This window comes from Schistocerca gregaria, chromosome 6 (assembly GCF_023897955.1).
Source record: "Schistocerca gregaria isolate iqSchGreg1 chromosome 6, iqSchGreg1.2, whole genome shotgun sequence".
Classification (NCBI taxonomy): Eukaryota; Metazoa; Arthropoda; class Insecta; order Orthoptera; family Acrididae; genus Schistocerca; species Schistocerca gregaria.
The window spans coordinates 435,684,142-435,705,180 of record NC_064925.1 but is presented as its reverse complement, the minus strand read 5'-3'; the positions used below and the strand labels follow the sequence as shown (position 1 = coordinate 435,705,180).

Here is a 21,039-nt window from a genome sequence, read left to right as displayed (position 1 = left end):
CAGTAACTCCCAAGGAAACAAGTGTTTGTCAGTCTTGCACTAGTTAATGACACAGTTGTTAACATTCAATCTTGCATTCCTGTGACACTTCAAGAGGTACAAAACATATATATATATATAATGTAATTGGATAGATAACAAATAGATAGATAGATAGATAGACTGGATAGATAACAAATCTACTCGCCAAGTGGCGGCAGAACACACACACACACACACACACACATAAAAGACGATTGTAATCAGGCAACCTTTCAGAGCCAGTGGCTCCTCCTTCAGGCAGAGCAGTTGAAGAGGAAGGAAGAAGGGTGAAGGGAAATGACTGGAAAGGTCTAGAAAAATGAGTAGATTTTGGGAAAGTCACCCAGAACCACACGTCAGGGGAGACTTATCACATGGGATGTGAAGGAAAGACTGATTGTTTGGAACTCTGCTGCCCAACAATCAGTCTTTCCTTGGGCAGCCGTGTGAATTTCCTGAAATCTACCCCTTTTCCTAGACCTCTCCATTCCTTTTCCTTCACCCCTCCCCTTCAACCGCTATGCCTGAAGAAGGAGCCACTGGCTCCTAAAGCTTGCCTAATTACAATACTCTTTTAAATGTGTGTTCTGCCGTTGCTTGGTAAGTAGATTTTTTATCTATCCAGTTAAATTATTTTGTCAAAACTTGATTGTTTTCATTGCTATATTAAAACACATATATAGTACCCTTGCTAATGTTCTTAACTTTTAGCCAGTTGTTATAGTGGTGTGCACTTAAGGAGACTACTGGGGGCGGAGGATGCCTGGTGGGAAGGAACAGTGTACAAAGTGACACTTCAGTCATTAGAGTTACTCTGCCACATCATCTTGTAGCAAGCACTTTAGGGTGCACATAGAACATTTAGCACTGTTTAGCATGTCAGTTTAGGTATGACAAGGTTATTTACCCACTAGAGTGTTCGCGCCAGGTGGCATAATGCAAACACGGTACATATTATGCTAAGAAATGACAGTGATAGTTTTCCCAAGCATATAAATTCGCCCAGTACAGCATTCATCCCGGCATTGCCAGTTACCAGAGTAGCTGACAGCCGAAGTGTTAGGCATAGGACAGAGACAGACAGAAAACTGCAAACATTCCAATGTATTCTCCGGCTCTTGGACACATCATGATCACACTGCTGCCTTCTTACGAGCACACCACTAGACTTGTTTCCAAGCTTTGTATCTGCTTACAAACTTAAATCAGATGCCAAATGTCACATTACAGAAGAAAGCAATAAAAGCAACAGGATTTTTTTATTTAAAAATAAACTTCTGCCAATGGTAAATTTAATGACTGCACCCAAGTTCAGCAAAAAAGGATACACTGCATCCACTTTGAACAGTGATGCTATCAATAAGGCAAACATTCATTTGCACTCCATAACACATATGATGACTTGGACATCACACAAGTGCATATGTTTTAATTATCTGAGTATAAGGACCCCTCACAGGAATATGGGGGTTTTGGGAGGGGGAGGGAATATTAAAAACTTGAAGGTAACAGACTTGAGAGAGAAAAATTGCAGTTTTCAATGGGGACACAAGCATAACTACGGAACTCTCAATGAATTTTAAAAAGTAGATTATCGTCACTTCACAATTGTTAACTTTGCTAACTACTCACAACTTATCACCTTCCAACCTAATCTACATGTCTGGCTACCCTACAAATCAGTCCATTGCCACAATCCTTATCTGAAAAATTAGGCTGCTGTTAGAACAGATTTGTTGGCTTCACCAACTCTCAACCAAACTTACACATTTCAGCTCAGGCCTCGGGCTTGCAGTGTCATGAGCTTTACTACCTATTTCATAATTTCAAAAGATGAAGATGAATAGCATTACATTTACTAAATGCCTAAACATGTAACACAGTCATCTACAAAAGTGCTGACAACACATATCAGATTTTCTTTGGGTAGTAGCAGCAGCAGCAAGACATACAAATTTACATATGTAATTTGAAAAATCCTTTTATGGACCAGCACCTTACGCAGAATGAAGTCTGTTGCTTAACGTAACAAATTCAAAATAATGTTGACTTTGTGTTTATTATTCTGTTAAGTCAACTTGGAGAATAAACATACCTGTGTCAAACTTCTCAACCATTTGCGAGATTAGATTGGGCCACTTGTTTGGAAAATCATGCCGTCCAATAATAGATATTGCATCACTTAACTGCTTCTGTATTGCTTCTGGTGAATGTAGCATGAGATTCACTATTAACTGTTTAACAGCATCCCTGTCTTGGGCATGGATTCGGTCCGCTGCATCTTCACTCTGCAATGTGCAAAATACAAAGTTCATGTGTTGTCAGCACCTGTCGAAAGAGGCCCTTCCTCTATCAACTAACTATTGAAGGCCAAGATAACACTGGAGAAAAATAAAGGCATGTATTCACAATAGATAATACTACTTTTGACTAAATAGGGGTGGTACGCCAAGTGGGAGTCAGATTAATGGTTATCACACGCATAATTTCATAAGAAGTTTTTACTTTATGTTGTCACTGTAATGCAGAAATGGACTGATTCTCATACCTCGCTTGAAATGCCTAAGCTCTTCCACCATTCTTACATCAGCCATCCACATATCCCCGTGTCATTATTTTAGCCTCCTCCCCGTATCATTCACATTTTAAAAGAACATTTTACATTGTCTGACCAAACCTGCAATATCTTAAAGTTATAGGATTGCATGATTTTGGGAATTTGAAGGAGGTTTGGAGAAAGTGGGTAGCAATTTTATGTAAGATTGTATTTTACTCTCTTTTTTTAATATTTTGCACATTTCAAGCATATTTGTTTCTAATTATTTTATTAACTCTTCTAGTGACTCTGGTAAATTTAATCTACCACTGCTCTTGAATGCTGTTTATTACTTTATTTACAACAAATAATCGATTTTATTGGTATTCCATTTCATACATCTATAAAGTATTAATACCAAACAGTAGAAACTCCAGGTAGGAATATCGACAATACAGGAAAAGACAGAGTGTTACATATTATAAAGAAAGCACGGTAAGTTGCAGACAGGCATAATTAAAAGACACTTACATAAAGCTTTCAGCTACAGCCTTCATCAGTAAAAGAGAGGCACACACCATTCACACACACGAACAAGCAAGTCTCATGCACACATTACCACCAACTCCAGCATCTCAGGCTGGAATGTCCACATTCTGTGTATGAATGGTGTGTATCTTTCTTTTACTAACTGTGATTCGCTGATATCAAAGGACACTACATTATTCTGTTTTGTGAAATGCACAATTTTACACTTCCAAACATTTAATGCAAGTTGCCAATATTTGCACCAGTTTGAAATCTTAACAAGTCTGACTGACTATTTATGCGGTCTTTTGGAGAGTGCTTCATTACAGATAAATGCATCATCTGCAAAAAGTCTAAGGTTACAATTAATATTGTCTGCAAGGCCGTTAAAATACAACATGAACAGAAAGGGTCCCAAAACACTTCCCTGGGGCACATCTGAAGTTACTTTTACATCTGATGATGACTCCGTTCAAGATAACCCACTGTGCCCTCAATCCAGACACAAATGTCAATGACACACCATATGCTTATACTTTTGACAATAAGCATAGATGTGATACTGAGTCAAATGTTTTAGACTTCTTCCTTCTCTTTGATTTTTGAAACTTTTCACCTCCAGATACAGGTTCTAAGCGAAATAAATTATCTATCCAGCACTCTCTATACACTGGAGAAATTTTTCAGGGAAATTCAAAAGACAACCTGTAGAGAATATTAATGACTTTTTGTATGATCCCTCTTGTCTATTCACAAAACCAAATTATCTTCACACACACTTCTGTTCTGCTACAGTAGAAGACCCCAATCACAATGTGAACAAGGGTGAGTAGGTGCAAGATTAATATGAAAAAGTGGGGTATCAGTGGTGATGAGCTTTACAATCCCTCCTTAAAACCCCTGGTCCCTCACAAGGAATAACACCTCAATCCTTAGAACCTCTTACCCCACTGAAACGATGCAATTCCCACCTTTTCCTTCTTCCTAACATCCAAAAGTCCAACCATGCTGGCCATCCCAAAGTTACAGGCTTCAAAGCATTTACTGAAGTTTTATCTGCCTCAGTTAATCAGCACCTGCACCCTATAGCACAAATATCCGATATTGAAGACAACTGCAATTTCTAAGATTGTCTGAAACCTGTGTCTGCCCCATTCCCCCCTCAAACCTCACTTGCCTACATTGATGCCACTACCCTCCATGCCAATGTTTCCCATGTCAACAGTCTGTCTCCTGCTGAACATCACCCCAACCAGCACCCACCTGATTCCAATCCTATGACATCCTTCCTGCTCACCTTGATCAATATTGTCACAGAAGAAGCTGAGTAGCACTGTGGTGTAGTGGGTATGATAGTAAACTGTTGCATCGAGGGTCGCGAGTTCAAAACTCACCTGGACTGTACAATTTTAATTCCTATAAGCGGTTCGAGTACATTCTAGAAGTATCCATAAATGTCAAGAATCATCGTACTGGACTGTTCTGTAGCTGTATATATACTGTATGTGTTCTGGCCGGAGGCAGTTCGCTCCACACTCTTGTATGTGCAAGAGCTGAATAAACCTTCGTTAAGTGAAGTTAGTGTTCATCATTCACCTAATTACTCCTTCTTCTATGTGACATTATTCAGGTGGAGGCACTGGGTATTGGAACTTGTGATAGTGCACATTATCGAAGACACAGTGGCTCCCATCAGGCCACAACAGAACCGCTGTTTACGTGGCGAGAAACCAGAGTTTGAGCCATATTCAACAGATCACAATCTATTGGAGACAGAACAGGAAGAGGACGTTACGATGACAGCAACTGTGTCATCCTTCCGGGTTCTCGGGTGACGATGGCCAAGATCCAAACAAGAGGCTGAACGTTTATGAGTGTACAACCAAATTTAACAAATAGGATGACACCATGTGTTTGGCTAATGTATTTTTCTACTTGGAGGGCACTGCCAAGCAATGGTATGAGAACAACGAGGAAAAGTTCACAAGCTGGGACATATTCCAGGCGGAACTGCAAAGTATTTCAGTGACACACAATGACAGAAGTGCAAAGGTCAAGATAAATTAAAGTGCAGGCACAGGGTCCAGGAGAGACTACAGCCCTGTACATTCAAGACACCTTGGAGGTGTGTAAAATAGTGGATCCTAGAATGAAAGAGGAAGATAAGGTAGCACATCTCTTGAAGGGTGTTGCTGAGGACATGTATGAAGCCCTACTCCTGAAGGAGACTTCGACAGCAGACAACTTCATAAAATGGCACCAGTATATTGATACAATGCATCAAAAAAGAATTACATGCAAGAAGTTTGAACGGCTTCCAAACGTCACATCAATGGCTGTGATGGAGGAAGGAACTGACTTTGCAAGTGTTCTTCATCAGATAGTGAGTGAGGAAGTTCAGAAGACACTTGGATTGCACGGTGAGCAAAAAAACGATACACTTCAAGAGGTCATAAAGTACGAAGTGGAACAGACGTTGAACCCAGTTTCTCGTCCTCCATTCCCCTTTAAAACGGTGACCCAGGCGAAGTTATGTCCCTACAATGACGCATGAGGTACCTGTTTGGGCACCAAGGAAAGCTGGTGTCTGGAGGACCCAGGATAACCAATGAGTATGTTTCCACTGCGGACAACCAGGACATGTGGTGGGCTATTGTCAAGAAAGGTGGCTGATATTTGATGACGCCCGCACCAGAAGACAGCAGATCAATCTTAGCCAACGCCAACTGCAGGAATTACGAAGATGAACAAGAAGACGTGGGTGCAGGACGACGTAGGTCACCATTGCCACAAGCTAGCCGCTGGATAGGAAGCTCCCCAACATGCCAATCTAGGTCTCCATCACCATTAGAAGCTTCAGCCGATCACCTAGCCACCGCAATCTTTAAAACTAAAGGGTGCGACCTTCCTTGAAGGTGAGGCCGCCGGAGAGGAAAATCCTCCGCCATCGATCACTATAAAAATTATAGGAAACTACATCGATATCATGGATGGCCAACCAGCCCAAGCTCTTGTGGACTCTGGAGCATCATATTCTGTCGTTTCGGAAAAGTACCGCCGCTATTTGCAGAAAACCGTATTCGTCGACAGCAAAACACCTCTGCTGAAGGTGGCTAATGGGAAATACATAAAATCTGCAGGAAGATGTGTCATTCGTGTGGGTATAAGTGGCCATACACAGCCCTTAGAATTCATCATCTTACAAAAGTGTAGTCATAATGTCATTCTTGGATTGGACTTTTTGAAAGCTTCTCAGGCAATTATAGATGGTGGTCACACGAAGATTATGCTAGATGAGATGAGATACTGTGGACAGGAAGATGCGCATCCGAGTGTGTGGAGACTGTGTGTGCTGGATGAAGTGATCATTCCTGCAGTCAGCTCTAGAAAAGTAACTATCACATGTCATGCCATGCATCAACCCATGGAGCTTGTAGTGTAATGTAAGAGAAGCATACCAATGGAGAATAACTTGGTCATCCCAGCCTCTGTCGTCTCATTTAAGAATGGATTCGATGAATTGTGAATATTTAACTGTCGCCAAGAACCGCAGATCCTTCCAAGACGCATGTACGTAGCAAACACTGAGCCATTAATTGCCGAACAGCTGAGCATCATAGAAACTTCCCACGTCGAGTTTGTGGGTGAAATTGGCACTACCACTACAAGGCAAGAACTTCTAGCTCTACTATCAACAGCTGTCACTAAGGAACAACAGAAGAAACTACTTGTCAATCTTTAAGAGTTCTCTGAATGCTTCAATCCACAGGTGAAGAGCAAATTAGACTCATCAACAGTGAAGAATCGGATCAGCACTGGAGACTATCAACCAATAAGCCAGACAGCATACCGTGTGCCAGCAACGGACCGTCAAATAATTTGCGATGTGGTAGAGAAAATTATGAAGAATGACATCATTCAACCTTCGCAGAGCCCATGGCCATCGCCAGCAGTTCTGACCAGGAAGAAGGATGGCAATTGGCACTTTTGCGTTGATTCCAGAAAGCTTAATAAGATAACTAAAAGGCATGTTTACCCCCCTTCCACGAATTGAAGATACACTAGACTGTCTAAAGGGCACTAATTTTTTCTCAACCATGGACATGTACTCAGGATACTGGCAAATCAAAGAAGATGAGCTGATCATGAAAAAACTGCATTCACCACCCCTGAGGGCCTGTATGAGTTTAAGGTAATGCCGTTTGGTTTGTGTAATGCACCACCAACTTTTGAATGGATGATGGATAATCTTCTATGTCACCTGATGTGGACAATGTGTCTTTGCTATTTAGATAACATTACAGAGTTCTCAGACACACCTGATGAACACGCAAAAAGATTGAGGGCCGTTCTAAAGTGTTTCCAACCAGGCGGACTGAAACTTAATCCAAGAAAGTGTCTCTTTGGAGAAAAAGAAATCAAAATACTTGGACACCTTGTTTCAAATTAAGGTGTGTGGCCAGACCTGAAAAGGTGAGACCTATAATTGAATTTCCTATTCCTAAAAGTGTTAGAGATGTGAGAAGCTTCCAAGAATTATGTTCTTATTCCCGTTGTTTTATCAAAGAATTTTTTATCAAAGCCAGAACACTCCAAGAGTTGTTAAAAGCTGATGCTAAATTTATCTGGGGTGGTGTTCAACAAGACTCTTTCGATGTGCTGTGAAAAGCTCTAATGACTGACCCTGTACTTGGTCTGTATGATGAGAGAGCACCTACAAAACTACACACAGATGCCAGTGGGTATGGGATCGGTGCTGTTCTGGTGCAAATTTCAGATGGAAAAGAGAAGGTTATAGCCTATGCTTCTAGTACACTTACAAAAGCCAAGAGAAACTACTCAACTACAGAAAGAGAATGTCCTGTTGTGATCTGGGTCATGTGCAAATTTCGACAGTATCTCTATGGAAGGCCATTCACAGTTGTTACAGACCATCATTCACTTTGTAGGTTGACAGGTCTTAAGGATCCAACAGGACAAGCCAGGTGGGCACTACATCTTCAAGAGTATGGCATTACCATAGTGTGATGCATTATGAACTCAGCATTCAGCTCTTATTGATTCCTCCATGAGATTTTGTAAGTAATCTCATTTTGCTTATTGTCCTGTCTTCCACCTTTAAGTTTTGAGGTTTTCAAATCATATCCAATGCCGTCCTCATCAATCAGTCCCTCCTCCTCATTCCGACCAGGAAGTCTCACCTGACCCAAGGTTCTGAGTGACTTTCCCCACTTTCTAAGCCTCGCCATTTCTTTTCTTTCCCCCATCTTCCTTCCCCTTCAACCCTTCTGCCAGAATGAGGAGGCAGTGGTTCTAAAAGCTTGCACATTTCCTTAACTTTCATGTGTGTTTCCAGCTACTGCTGCTTGGCAAGTATATTTTTCACCTATCTACTTACATTACAGTTTCGAAAAGTGTTTATTTTTGCTGATATATTAATTCTTCTAAGTACAGTCATTTACACTTCGTTATGACCAATACAACTACACTGTACCCCATAGATTGCCCGCATTGTGTCATTCTACAAAAGCCAACCAGTACCCTTAAATATTAGTAGGAATCCCTATACTAGATCCCTGTTAACCACAATTTCTTCAGGAATTAATGATACAGCTATTTTGTACCTTTTGGTCTCCAATGCTTCGCATCGGAATATTAAATGTGGTATGGTCTCATCCCCTGTACCACACAGCCCTCATTTAAGGGCTTCTTCCTCCAAGGCCTTCATCTGCACGTATTCACTGAAGTTCCATTGGCCAGTGATTAGACCTACCACGAGTTTAAATCCTTCACATGTTCTTCTCTTAAAACATGTTTGCACCATCATGTTTTTGTTTTTAGATTTTAGACCAATGTTCTACATGTTGTATCCTGATCCAGCTATATAGTTAAGATTTTACCATTGCCTTAACAATTTCATTGCCAGAGCTGATACAGTTTTCACAGCAACTTGGCTGTCTGAATAAATGTACATACAATCCTTGCAACACTATATATGATTCTCCTCTAAGAATACTCTGACAGTGAATACCTTTGCCTGGAATACTGTGGATAGCTTCCCTAGACAGACTGCACTCTCCAGTTGAGGCTGCAGCCCAGAACCTTCATCTGTTTCATCTTATACAGACTAAGCATACAGCCTAAGAGGAACACAGTGACCATCTTGTAAACAGATTTATAATATAACATACTTTTGTTTTTTAAATTGTAAGCAGTTTTTTTTCCTGTCCAACACTCACAAATTGAGTAAGGTCATGGACCATACAGCAACTTGCAACTGTGTAAACAGATGTAAACTTTAAAAATGACCTGTGGAACAGTAATATAAAATTAATGTGACAATTATATATTTGCAATCTTCATTTTATTTGAAACAAAAATTGAGAGTGAAATCGATCTTGATGTTTTAATAGTATTCTGTAAATACTGCACGATCCAACACTAATATACTTTATGTGCACTGTAAGACGACTCTTGTATAAATAGTTAACGGAAGGACTTGATAGAAAATCAAACAACATTGACCAGTACTGGCCAATTTTTCACCACTACCAATCACCACAAACACACAGCACTGTGTTTATTCTTCAAAAGCTGAAGTTTATATCACTAGAATATTATGTGTAATCCATTTGAAAGAATCTTATTTGCTGGCCACTTGGTCAGTCGACATAAAGGGTTAACAGGAGGATACAGGAGTAGCTTAAAGGGGTATTTCAGAAATCTAAGGAATCATCGGAAAGTTTTGTAAATTTCATTCAGAAAATTAATATTACTAACTGAGGATGATAACACCAACACAGCTCAATTCCAGGAAGCTGAGCAGACAGCGTTTGATGCATTTTTCAGGGAGGCGTGTTTACCACCAGAAATGTCATGCAGTTTACTTGTTGAATCCCCAAAGACTTTAAATGATGGGGTAGACAATGCAGCAGCATTCGCTGAAGCTGATGTAGTCACCAAAACCACAGGAAAAGAAAGTGATATTCAACATAGTTGTTTTTAAATATGTTCATCCAATCATATTAAGGATAACTGTAGGAAATAACGATGTCAAGCATGTGGACGGTTTGGGCATTCAGAATGAACCTACATACAAGGGTTTGAAGAGCCAGGGAAAGTGGTCAAAGGATGGACCTCACAAACCACCTGTTAAATGAGGTCATAGGCAGTGTAACCACTGTATAACACTCCCTGTAAGGGTAAGCACAGGACACCTCTGCAGAACCAATGGCAGACTTTTTTCTGACCAGCTATGTGAGAGGAAAACTGTGTAAATTTTTGTTAATAAGCGTCACTAGTTTCTGTGGCAAGTTAAGAGTATACTTGGTGAAGTAAAAATGAATCCAATTTACTGGAGGTTAAGTGGTATAGTTAATGTTCATTAACTCAGTTTGGCGCTGCTGTAATTCTGTATTCTGAATTCTGAGTGGTTGGAGGAGGTGGGAAGTAACTTACAGTTTAATGTAGTTCTCCTCATAGCTGACAGTGAATAGGAAGTCAGACTCGATTTAGGTTCCCTGGTTGCACATCATGCTGAAGTTGAATTAGTTGGCTGGAGGCGGCTCTCTAAACAGCATACAATGTCTCACAGGATTTCATACTGAAAGGTAAATGGAAATTGAGGTGGGTAGACGTAGGAACTGATCTGCTGGTTAATTCTTTGCCTGAGAACAAAGAGGTAAATGAAGCATAATGTTTTAAATGGTGTAATTTGTACTACATACGAAAAGCTGATGTAAGCAAGGTTGTCCCTGTCAGCATAAATAACTTCAGTTCTGAAGAAGTAAAGCTATCATGTGGTACTCTGATGACCAACTTAGAAGTACTTGATGAAGATGAACTTACATTACAGAGTTCCCACCATTTACAGCCTGTAATTGAACAAGTTATAATAACAAGTTCATGATTGGCTCAATTGGAGGTAGCAATGGAAGATCATCGAAAACGGCATTCACAATACCATCTGGTCCAGTATTATCGTACACAACTTGGATTGAAAAATGTGCCAGCAACTTTCCAGAGCTGATTAGAAGGGGTATAACATGGATTAAAAACAAAGTAATGCATGGTGTACTTAAACAGCATATCTCAGGATATCCAGGAGTATGCAATATGTTTACACATAGCATGACTAACATCAGCTTGAAAAAGTGTCATTTTGTATCACAGGAAGCGTTACTTGGGCTATATTACATGCCAGGATAGCATACGCACCAATCCACATCTTGTTCCCAATACCCACTACAGAGAAAGAATTGCAGTTATATTTAGGGATAGCTAATTACTATAGAATATTTATTCCAAAATTTGTTGAAATCACAAATCCATCACACAATTACTAGAAAAAAAAAGTGAAATTTCAATTGTACCCAGATAGTGAAAAAGCATTTGTAAAACTCAAAGATTGGTTGACCATTGGTCCAGCTCTCACTTTTCCAGACCACCAAAAGCAATTTATACTCTCATGTGACATCAGCAATATGTACTACGGTGTATCTTAAGCACGAAGATTGTTTTTTTTAATCATTCTTCCAAATGGCCTGAAGCAGCTCGCCAAGAATTCCTCTCCTGTGCCATCCTCTTCATCTCAAAGTAGCACTACATCATCAATTATTTGCTTGAAGTATTTCAATCTCTGTTTTCTTCTACAGTTTTTCTCTCTACAGCACCGTCTAATAACATGGAAGTTATCCCCTGATGAGACATACATCCTACCAGTCTGTCCCTTCTTGTTGCTGGTGTTTTCCTTAACAACCCTTTCCTGGCCAATCTCCCGGAGAACCACATTACCTTAGCAGTCCACTTAATTTTCAACATTCTCCTGTAGTACCACATCTTAAATGCTTCGATTTTCTTCTTTTCCAGTTTTCTCACAATCAATATTTCACTATCATGCAATGCTGTGCTCCAAACACACATTCTCAGAAATTTCTTCCTCAAATTAAGGCCTATGTTTGATACTATCAGACCTCTCTTGGCCACCCCAATGTCCTTTTTTCCAGTGCTAATCTACTTTTGATGTCCTTCCTGCTCTGTCCATTATAGATTATTTTGTTGCCTACGTAGTGGAATTTCTTAACTTCCTCTACTTATTTTTCATTGTTTTCGTCTTTCTTCAATTTACTCCCTATATATATTCTGTAGTCGTTAAGACTATTCACTCCATTCAACAGATTCTGCAATTCTTCATTTTCACTGAGGATAACAATGTCACCAGCAAATGTTATCACGGATATCCTCTCAAATTGAATTTCAATCTCACTCTTGAACCATTCTTTTATTTCCTTCATTGGTTCTTCAGTGTACAGATTGAACAGTAGTGGCGAAAAAAATGTATCCCCATCTTACACTCTTTTTAATCCAAGCACTTCTTTCTTTGTAATCACTCTTATTGTTTCCACTTGGTTCTTGTACATATCGTGTATTACCCATCTTTCCCTATAGCTTACATTTATTTACTTCAGAATTTCGAACACATTGCACCATTTTACACTATTGAATGCTTTATCCAAGTTGACAAATCATATGATCGTGTCTTAATTTTTCTTTAATCTTGCTTCATTTATCAACCGTAATGTCAGAATTGCTTCTCTGGTGCCTTTCCCTAGGAACCGATTGTCATCTAAAATATCCTTAATTTTATTTTCCATCCTTCTGTACATTATCCTTGTCAGCAAATTGGACACATGAGCTGTTATTCTGATTGTGGGATAATTCTCACACTTGTCGTTTCTTGCAACCTCCAGAATTGTGTGGATGCTGCTTCGCCAAAAGAAGTGTGGTATATCACCAGACTCAAACATTTTCCACACCAATATGAATAGTCATTTTGTTGCCATTTATCCCATTGATTTTAGAAATTCTGATGGAATGTTATCTATCTCTACTGCCTTATTCAATCTTAACTCTTCCAAAGCTCTTCTAAATTCTAATTTTAATGCTGGATCCCCTACCTCTTCTGTATCGACTCTTGTTTCCTCTTCTATCTCATCATCAGACAAGTCTTCGCTCTCACAGAGGCTTTCAACGTACTCTTTCCACCTACCCAGTCTCTCCTCTGCATTTAACAGTGGAATTCCCATTTCACTCTTGGATGTTACCACCCTTGCATTTAATTTCACCGAAAGTTGCTTTGACTTTTCTGTGTGTAAAGTCAGTCCCTCCAATAATCATTACTGTTCGATTTCTTCCCATTTTTCATGCACCCATTTTGCCTTACCTTCCCTGAATGTCCTGTTTATTTCATTCCCAAGTAACCTATTTTTCTATAGTCCTGAATTTCCCTGAACATTTTTGTACTTCCTTCTTTTGTTGATCAACTTACCTATTTCTTCCACCAGCCATGGTTTCCTCACAGTTACCTTCCTTGTACCTACATTTTCCCTCCAACTTCTGTGATGGCCCTTTTTAGGGATGTTCATTACTCTTCTAACTGAACTGCCTACCAAGCTATTCTTTACTGCTTTACCTATAGCCTTAGAGAACTTCAAGTGTTTGTCTTCCTTTCTTAGTACTTCCTTATCCCACTTCTTTGAGCATTCTCTCTTCCTGACTTGTCTCTCAAACTTGAGCCTACTCTTCACCATTGCCAAGTTGTGATCTGAATCTATACCTGCCCCTGGGTACGGCTTACAATCCAGCTTGTGATTTTGCATTCTCTGACTGACCCGTGGTGTAATGTAACTGAAATCTTCCCGTATCTCCTGGTGTTTTCCAAATGTACCTCCTCCTCTTGTGATTCTTACTACCTGAAATTTATGGCTGAATTCAGGTTAGTCTTTCTTCTCTTTCATTCCTAGTACCATGCCCATATTCTCCCATAGCCTTTTGTTTCACTCCGTCCCCTACAATCGCATTCCAGTCCCCCATAACGATTAGATTTTCATCTGCCTTTAAATACTGAATTATCTCTTCCATATCCTCACATACTTTATCACTTCATCTTCCACTTGAGACGTTGGCATGTATACCCGAAATAATGTTGTCGGTGTTGGTTTGCTGTCGATTTTGATGAGAACAACCCCATCCCTGAACTGTTCACAGCAACTCACTCTCTGTCCTACCTTCCTATTCATAATGAATCCTACTCCCATTACTCCATTTTCTGCTGTTGTTGATATGACCCTACAGTAGTCTGACCAGAAATCCTTGTCTTCTTTCCATTTACTTCACTGATCCCCACTATATCTAGACCAAGGCTTAGCATCTCCCTTTTAATATTTTCTAGGTTCCCTACCATGTTCAAACTTCTGACATTCCATCCCCCAACTTTTAGAATGTTATCTTTTTATTTGCTATTCAACCTTTTTCTCGTAGTCACCTCCTATTTGGCAACCCATTCCCAGAGATCCAAATGGGGGCTAGTCCAGGATCTTTTGTCAATGGAGATATCATCATGATGATAATTTTTCAATTTCAGGCCACATTACAGTGGAAACACATTATGTGTCTTTATTGCAGTGGTTTCCATTGCCTTCTGCATCCTCCTGCCACTGGTCATTGCTGATTCTTCCGCCTTTTAGGGTTAGTTTCCCACCCCAAGGGCAAAAGAGTGCCTTGAACCTATGGTTATTCCAACACATACTTATGCCCTAAAAGAGAGGTTGCCAAACATTTTAGCTTTATGGCCACACTACGTTTTCCATTAAGCCCCAAGGACCAACTATAGTTTATCATACCAACATACTGTAATGTTGAATTACATGTCAGTTTTTGTTTCTGTTCTAGATGGTGACTGGGATACCTATGGCATAGGGAGTGGGGGACTCCACCCCGTAATTTCTATTGGCACTTATGTGGAAGTGTCCAAGTCATTTCATTGCTGCAGTGATAGATGATGTGCATTTTTCTGTCTATATATTGTCAAGACTACTTCCAACAATGCTAAATTTATAGTAGTGACATCTTCCGGAGAGTAGAAAAGTTAACTGCAGTAGTACAGCAACATCTTGTGTGTAGCAGCAAGATCTGTGACCTGAACAGCAAAATATAATTGTTCTTTCCAATTTTCAGCACTGCTTATCTCTATGAAAAAACAGCTCCAAAATGAAACATACAAAAAATATTTACAAGTCTATTCTAGCTGAAGAGCATTTGAAGTAGCTGCTGTTAACTTCCACTAGTACACTTCATCCACAACTGCAAACAATTTTAACTGGAAATTTACAGCTACGGCCTACATAAATCTCATTTTTCATAATTACAATCTTTAATTTCTTCTCTACGTGTCTCTCTTAGATATGCAAATTTTCAGAAAATCTCATACAATTAACTACAGTTAAAATTTTCAATTATATTACATGTCGGTTAATATATATCTGAATTGTTCAGAAAAAAATAATTGATTATTTAATGTATTTTGTATGATTTATTTACAGTGTAAATTTTTCAATGTCAGCTTTACTTTGCTTAATGAGCACAATTCATTCCCGAATCTTATTCGTAATTAACAGACATTAAGTGAAATGCTTTTTTTCCCCTAGGAATCCATGTAGAATAAGTCAATGTGTTCCATTCTGGAAAAACAGGTATTCTAACAAATATATAATATTGTAATTTTTTATTTATAGTAATTTGCTGAAAAAGAGAGTGCCTTATGGGCAATCTTTAATGAATTTGTGTTAGTTAACAATGATGTATCAGAATTGGAATGCATAAACAGATGCTGTATGGGAGGATTTCCAAGCACTGGTGAAGAATAGATCTTGTAATGCTGTTGCGCAGAATTTGCAACAGCGTTGTGGAAGCCCAAGCAGTGGAACAGGTAATAACAATTGTGGTGGGAGGTGCACAGTGATCCAGACAGTTGACTGAACACAGCATTGTCGGAGCCTCCAATTTACAGTAATTTATAGAAAACTGCATGACTTAGTATTCATTTATAATGGCTAAAGAGACTACTCCAGGCCAGAAGGTGATTTTTTTTTAAAGCGGTTATTAAAGACTGAAAAAAAAGAACTATACAGGCTCTTCATGCGAAGCAGCATTTTTTAAGCAAGTCAGTGTCTTAATTTGTTTCCACCTGTTGTTAATCACTCTTTATGGGAGGTGCTCAATAAGCAGTTTGACTGTAATACAAAAAATTACGGCAGGCCACATACCATGCTTGTCTGATCTGTTACAACGTGCTAGACTGATGATGTTCATGGGTCGGTGTTGGCCCACTGGTCTTAGTTTGGAGACCCCGCCTTACTGTCATCAGATTGATTGCAAAATAGCTACGGATACAATATGTATGTGGATTTCATGTGTTTTCTTAGCATAATTAAGGATATGTGGGCATACATGTTACGGACATGTTTTAAAAAGTACCAAGTCCATGATGGTGTTGCCATTATGAAGAGGCTCACAAGTGAGTAAAACACACACATTTTGTGCTGTTTGAGGCTTACCCAGCGCTGCATCTGCTTGATAGGTTCGCGGGAATTACACCGAATAATATTGTAGAAACCGCACAATATTTCAGCGAGACAACTGCTCGCCATCTTCAGGTGCTACTGTCGCATCGTGGAGAAGCTCACCAATTTATATGTTGGCTTTCTAGAATAGCGCAGGCGCCATCAGGGACAAAACGACATCGAAGACCAATCATGGGTGGCATCGAATACGAGAGCCCTCTGCTGGATAAACAGGTCGCGGTCTGTGGAAGCACTTCGCGGCACTGGAAATGCGGCCGGGAGCGACTGACCCCGTTCGCACGTGCGCGAGGTGTTGGCACGCGATTTAAGTATCTGTGCTAAGCTTTCCCATCTGCGTTGACTTGGTGCAGTTGCTAATCCGCGGCTCATAATTCCTTAATGCCGCCAAGGCTGGCTCCCAGGCTTTGCTCAGGTGAAACCCTGTGTCTTTGTTTATTAAGTCACTGCTTATACGTATTTCGACTGTCTCTTTGATGATGGAGTCCCAGTATGTGGAAGCATACGAGAGGATCTTGGTTTCTTCATAGTTAATACCGTGTTTCGTGTCAAGGCTGTGTTCAGCAACCGCAGATTTCACTGGCTGACCCAACCTTGTGTGACGTATCTGTTCGTAGCATCTGTCTTTAACCGTACAACATGTCTGGCCAATATAAGACTTCCCACAGTGGCACGGGATTTTATATATTCCTGGTCTCCTCAGGCCGAGGTTGTCTTTAACAGAGCCCAGCATTGATTGCACTCGTGCTGGGGGCCAAAACACACATCTAATCCGGTATTTCTTGAAAATTCTGCCCATCTTAAAAGACACACCACCATCTTACTTCTTACTGATATGTCAGGACCAGCAAACTATACCGACTTTCGCCAAGTATACCCATTATGTGGACTCTGCGGCGGCCAGGAGGATTAAACAACGAGCAAGCAGGGCACTGGTGAGAGAAAGAATCCGTTATACTACACGAGTATTAGACCAAGTCGCCAGAAGCCTGCTCTCACTTCATCTGAAGATCTCGTCATGTCTGTCAGTGGATTTCTGGGAGTGGGTGGACAGCTCTACTTGGGAGCTTTCGGACTGGGCGCAGCAGCAAATCACGGCACGTCAAACTTCCAAGTTCCAACGCCTTACACACCGGTCATTGCAAGAAGAGAAATTTAGCAGACGGACTCACAGATAAACCACTGAGTGACGCTGCAATGTCAGTGTTAGAAAAGGCACTTAATTTTGCGCCTACTCCCAAGACCTTGTCCATCAAGGAGCCACCAGTGCCATTGAACAAGATATTTTAAAACTTCCGAATGATGTTGCTGAAGAAATAAAGTGGGAGGCTTGCAGATCAATAACCAGGATGCCTGCACCCAAGCAGAACGTCACCACTGAAGAAAGAAGAGTGCTCCGATCTTTAAAAGAAGACAATGATATAATAATTTCACAAGCTGACAAGGATAATGCCACTGTTCTTCTGCCTGCTACATCTTATTTTGGCAAGAAGATGGACTTACTACAGGATACAGCGTATCATCGTCTCCAGAAAGATCTGACGTATGCCGTACAACCTGAAGACTTCCGCTCTCCTCAGATCCAGGCAACATCCTGACCATGTGAGTTTAAGAGAACGAGCACCAGTTCTGCCACAACTTTATGGCCTGCCAAAGATACATAAGTAAAATGTTCCGCTTCGCCCTATCGTCAGTAATATAGGTGCCCCAACATACTACCTAGCTAAACATCTGGCTTCTCTTCTGAGTCCCATGGTGGGGAAACGTGAACACCATTTTCGAAACCCAGAAGATTTTATACGGCAACTGAAGAACCTGCACCTTGAATCTACCGACTTACTAGTGAGTTTCGATGTGGTTTCTTTGTTCACACAAGTGCCTCTGATGGACTCATTACTACTCATAGGAGCTACGCAGGAAGAGGACATCTTACACCTTTGCAAACACGTGCTTAACTCGACTTACTTATATTTAACGACCAGTATTTTGAGCAGACTGACAGTGTTGCTATTGGTAGCCCTCTGTCTCCCACAGTAGCTAATCTTTTTAATGGAAGATTTCGAGGACAAAGCAATTCAGACGGCAGTTTTGAAACCCAAATGTTTTTGGAGATATGTAGATGATATGTTTGTGGTATGGCCGCATGGGACAGCAACGCTTCTTTCTTTTCTGGAACATCTGAACTCCCTCCATCCAAGCATGTGTTTCACCATGGAGGTGATGGTGAGCTCCCATTTCTGGATGTTTTGGTTCGTAGAAAAGGAGACGGCTCCCTGGGTCATAGTGTGTTCTGGAAGCCTACCCACAGACTTGTATTTACAAGCTACGAGCTGTCATGATCCCTCACAGCGTAGGGGTGTATTACGAATGCTAGTGCATAGAGCTAGAGCCATCTCAGATCATGACAGCTTATCGGCAGAGCTTAGCCATCTCCGTTCTGTGTTTGCCCAGAACGGGTACTCCGAGAAGCAGATCTGGAATGCATTTAGACCAGCACGCTCCAAACCTTAAGAACAGCCTGAAGAAGCAGAGAACACCAGGGGGTGAGTTTTTCTACCATATGTCGGTTGCGTGTCTTCTAAGATGGGCAGAATTTTCAAGAAATACAGGATTAAATGTGTTATCCGGCCCCCCCAGCACGAGTACAATCAATGCTGGTCTCTGTTAAAGACAACCTTGGCCTGAGGAGACCAGGAATATATAAAATCCCGTGCCACTGTTGGAAGTCTTATATTGGCCAGACATGCCATATGGTTACAGACAGATGCTACGAACAGATACGTCACACAAGGTTGGGTCAGCCAGAGAAATCTGCGGTTGCTGAACACGGCCTCGATATGGGATACGGTTTGAACCATGAAGAAACCAAGATCCTCTCATATGCTTCCACATACTGGGACTCCATCATCAGAGAGGGTTGAAATTGTATAAGCAGTGACTTAATAAACAGAGACATGGGGTTTCACCTGAGCGAAGCCTGGGAGCCAGCCTTGGCAGCATTAGGGAATCATCAGCCGTGAATTAGCAACTGCACCAAGTCAACACAGATGGAAAACCTTAGCACAGATGCTTAAATCGCGCGCGCGAAAGGGGTCCTTCGCTCCCGGCAGCATTTCCCGCACCATGGCACACTTCCGCAGAGCGCAACCTGTTTCTCCAGCAGAGGGCTCTCGTTTTCGACACCACCCACGATTGGTCGTCGATGACGTTATGCCCCCGCTGGCGCCTGTGCTGTTCTAGAAAGCCAACACATAAATTGGCGAGCTTCTCCACGACATGACAGTAGCACCTGAAGATGGCGGGCAGTTGTCTCGCTGAAATATTGTGTGGTTTCTACAATATTATCCGGTGTAATAGCTGAGAACCTATCAAGCAGATATGTTTTGTTTAGGTACTAAGTTGAAGGAACTTTTGGGTGAAATTTTTTACTTGCCATGTTGTCAATGGTGGTAGAACCTTAATGTTTAGGCTAGTAAGAAAACATCAGTGTTACACAGTACAATATGTTAATTATTTTGCGAAGAGAGTACTTTTCATTGCTGCTCGCCATAGGGCCAACACACACACACACACACACACACACACACACACACACACACACACACACACACTATGACCACAGTCTCTGGCAGCTGGAGATAGACTGCGAGCAGCAGCACATAATAGAAAAGGCAACTTATAACACTATTTGTTTATGGTTCATCTAAATCTTTTTTTTTTTTTTTTTGCTTTAAAATTTTCTAATATTGGTACTGTACTTTCTGTATATGTAAAGTAAAAAGTGCTATACTGGAGGTTGTAGCTCTTTGCATTGTGGTTGAGTAATGTAAGTAAAATATTATGTAAATTGTTTATTAAGTTAAATAATTTGCTAATGATATTTTGTATTTAAAAATATTTGTATGTATAAACTGTTCATGTTGATGTAAATTTGACAATTGTAAAAAATGGTCACACTTAGGAACAATGTAAGAAACAGGTGTTATGTAAAAGCCAATGTACTTTTGTTTGAAACGAAAGTGGCTCTGGGGGGGGGGGGGGGGGGGGGGTGAAAAGGTTGCATGGGCAAACTGGCACACTATCTAGAGCAAGTGCGGAAAGTAAGTCAAAATGTTTGTAGGCAGCAGTGATTGAAGCAGCACCCTTGTGGAGCAGAAGAAAATTTGCCTGCAAATTTGCACAAAAATGCCTCGGATGAAAACTGCAAACGGCTTACGGCACAGCTGTGAGTTGTTGGGCTACTGTATGTAAAACTGAACAATGCCCAGGAAGAAAAACTGAGCCCATATAGCAAGATACTTCCAGGTCGTACTGCGGGTAGTGTAGCTGCCATAACTGTTCACCACACCCAAGCGTACAGCCACCAGAAAAGGTTTATTTTTGGTATTTTACTTTTGTACAGCATGAACCATTAATTTAAACTGTGTTTTATTAGTGAATAATCATTCTTGAACTATAAAGAAACTAGTTTACCTTGTTATTTCATCCTAAACATACACCTATATAGGGTTCCTTCCTTGTGTTTGATTAATCCGA

General features: G+C 40.6%; 1 protein-coding gene across 1 annotated transcript in view; it reads right to left on the bottom strand.

Moving 5' to 3' along the window:
* LOC126278291 (exportin-2) overlaps positions 1–21,039 on the bottom strand; it is a 157,952-nt gene that overhangs the window by 122,526 nt on the left and 14,387 nt on the right. Inside the window, exon 3 of the mRNA XM_049978302.1 lies at positions 2,117–2,309. Within this exon, the coding sequence (XP_049834259.1) occupies positions 2,117–2,309 (193 nt within the window). The remainder of the gene's footprint in view (positions 1–2,116; positions 2,310–21,039) is intronic.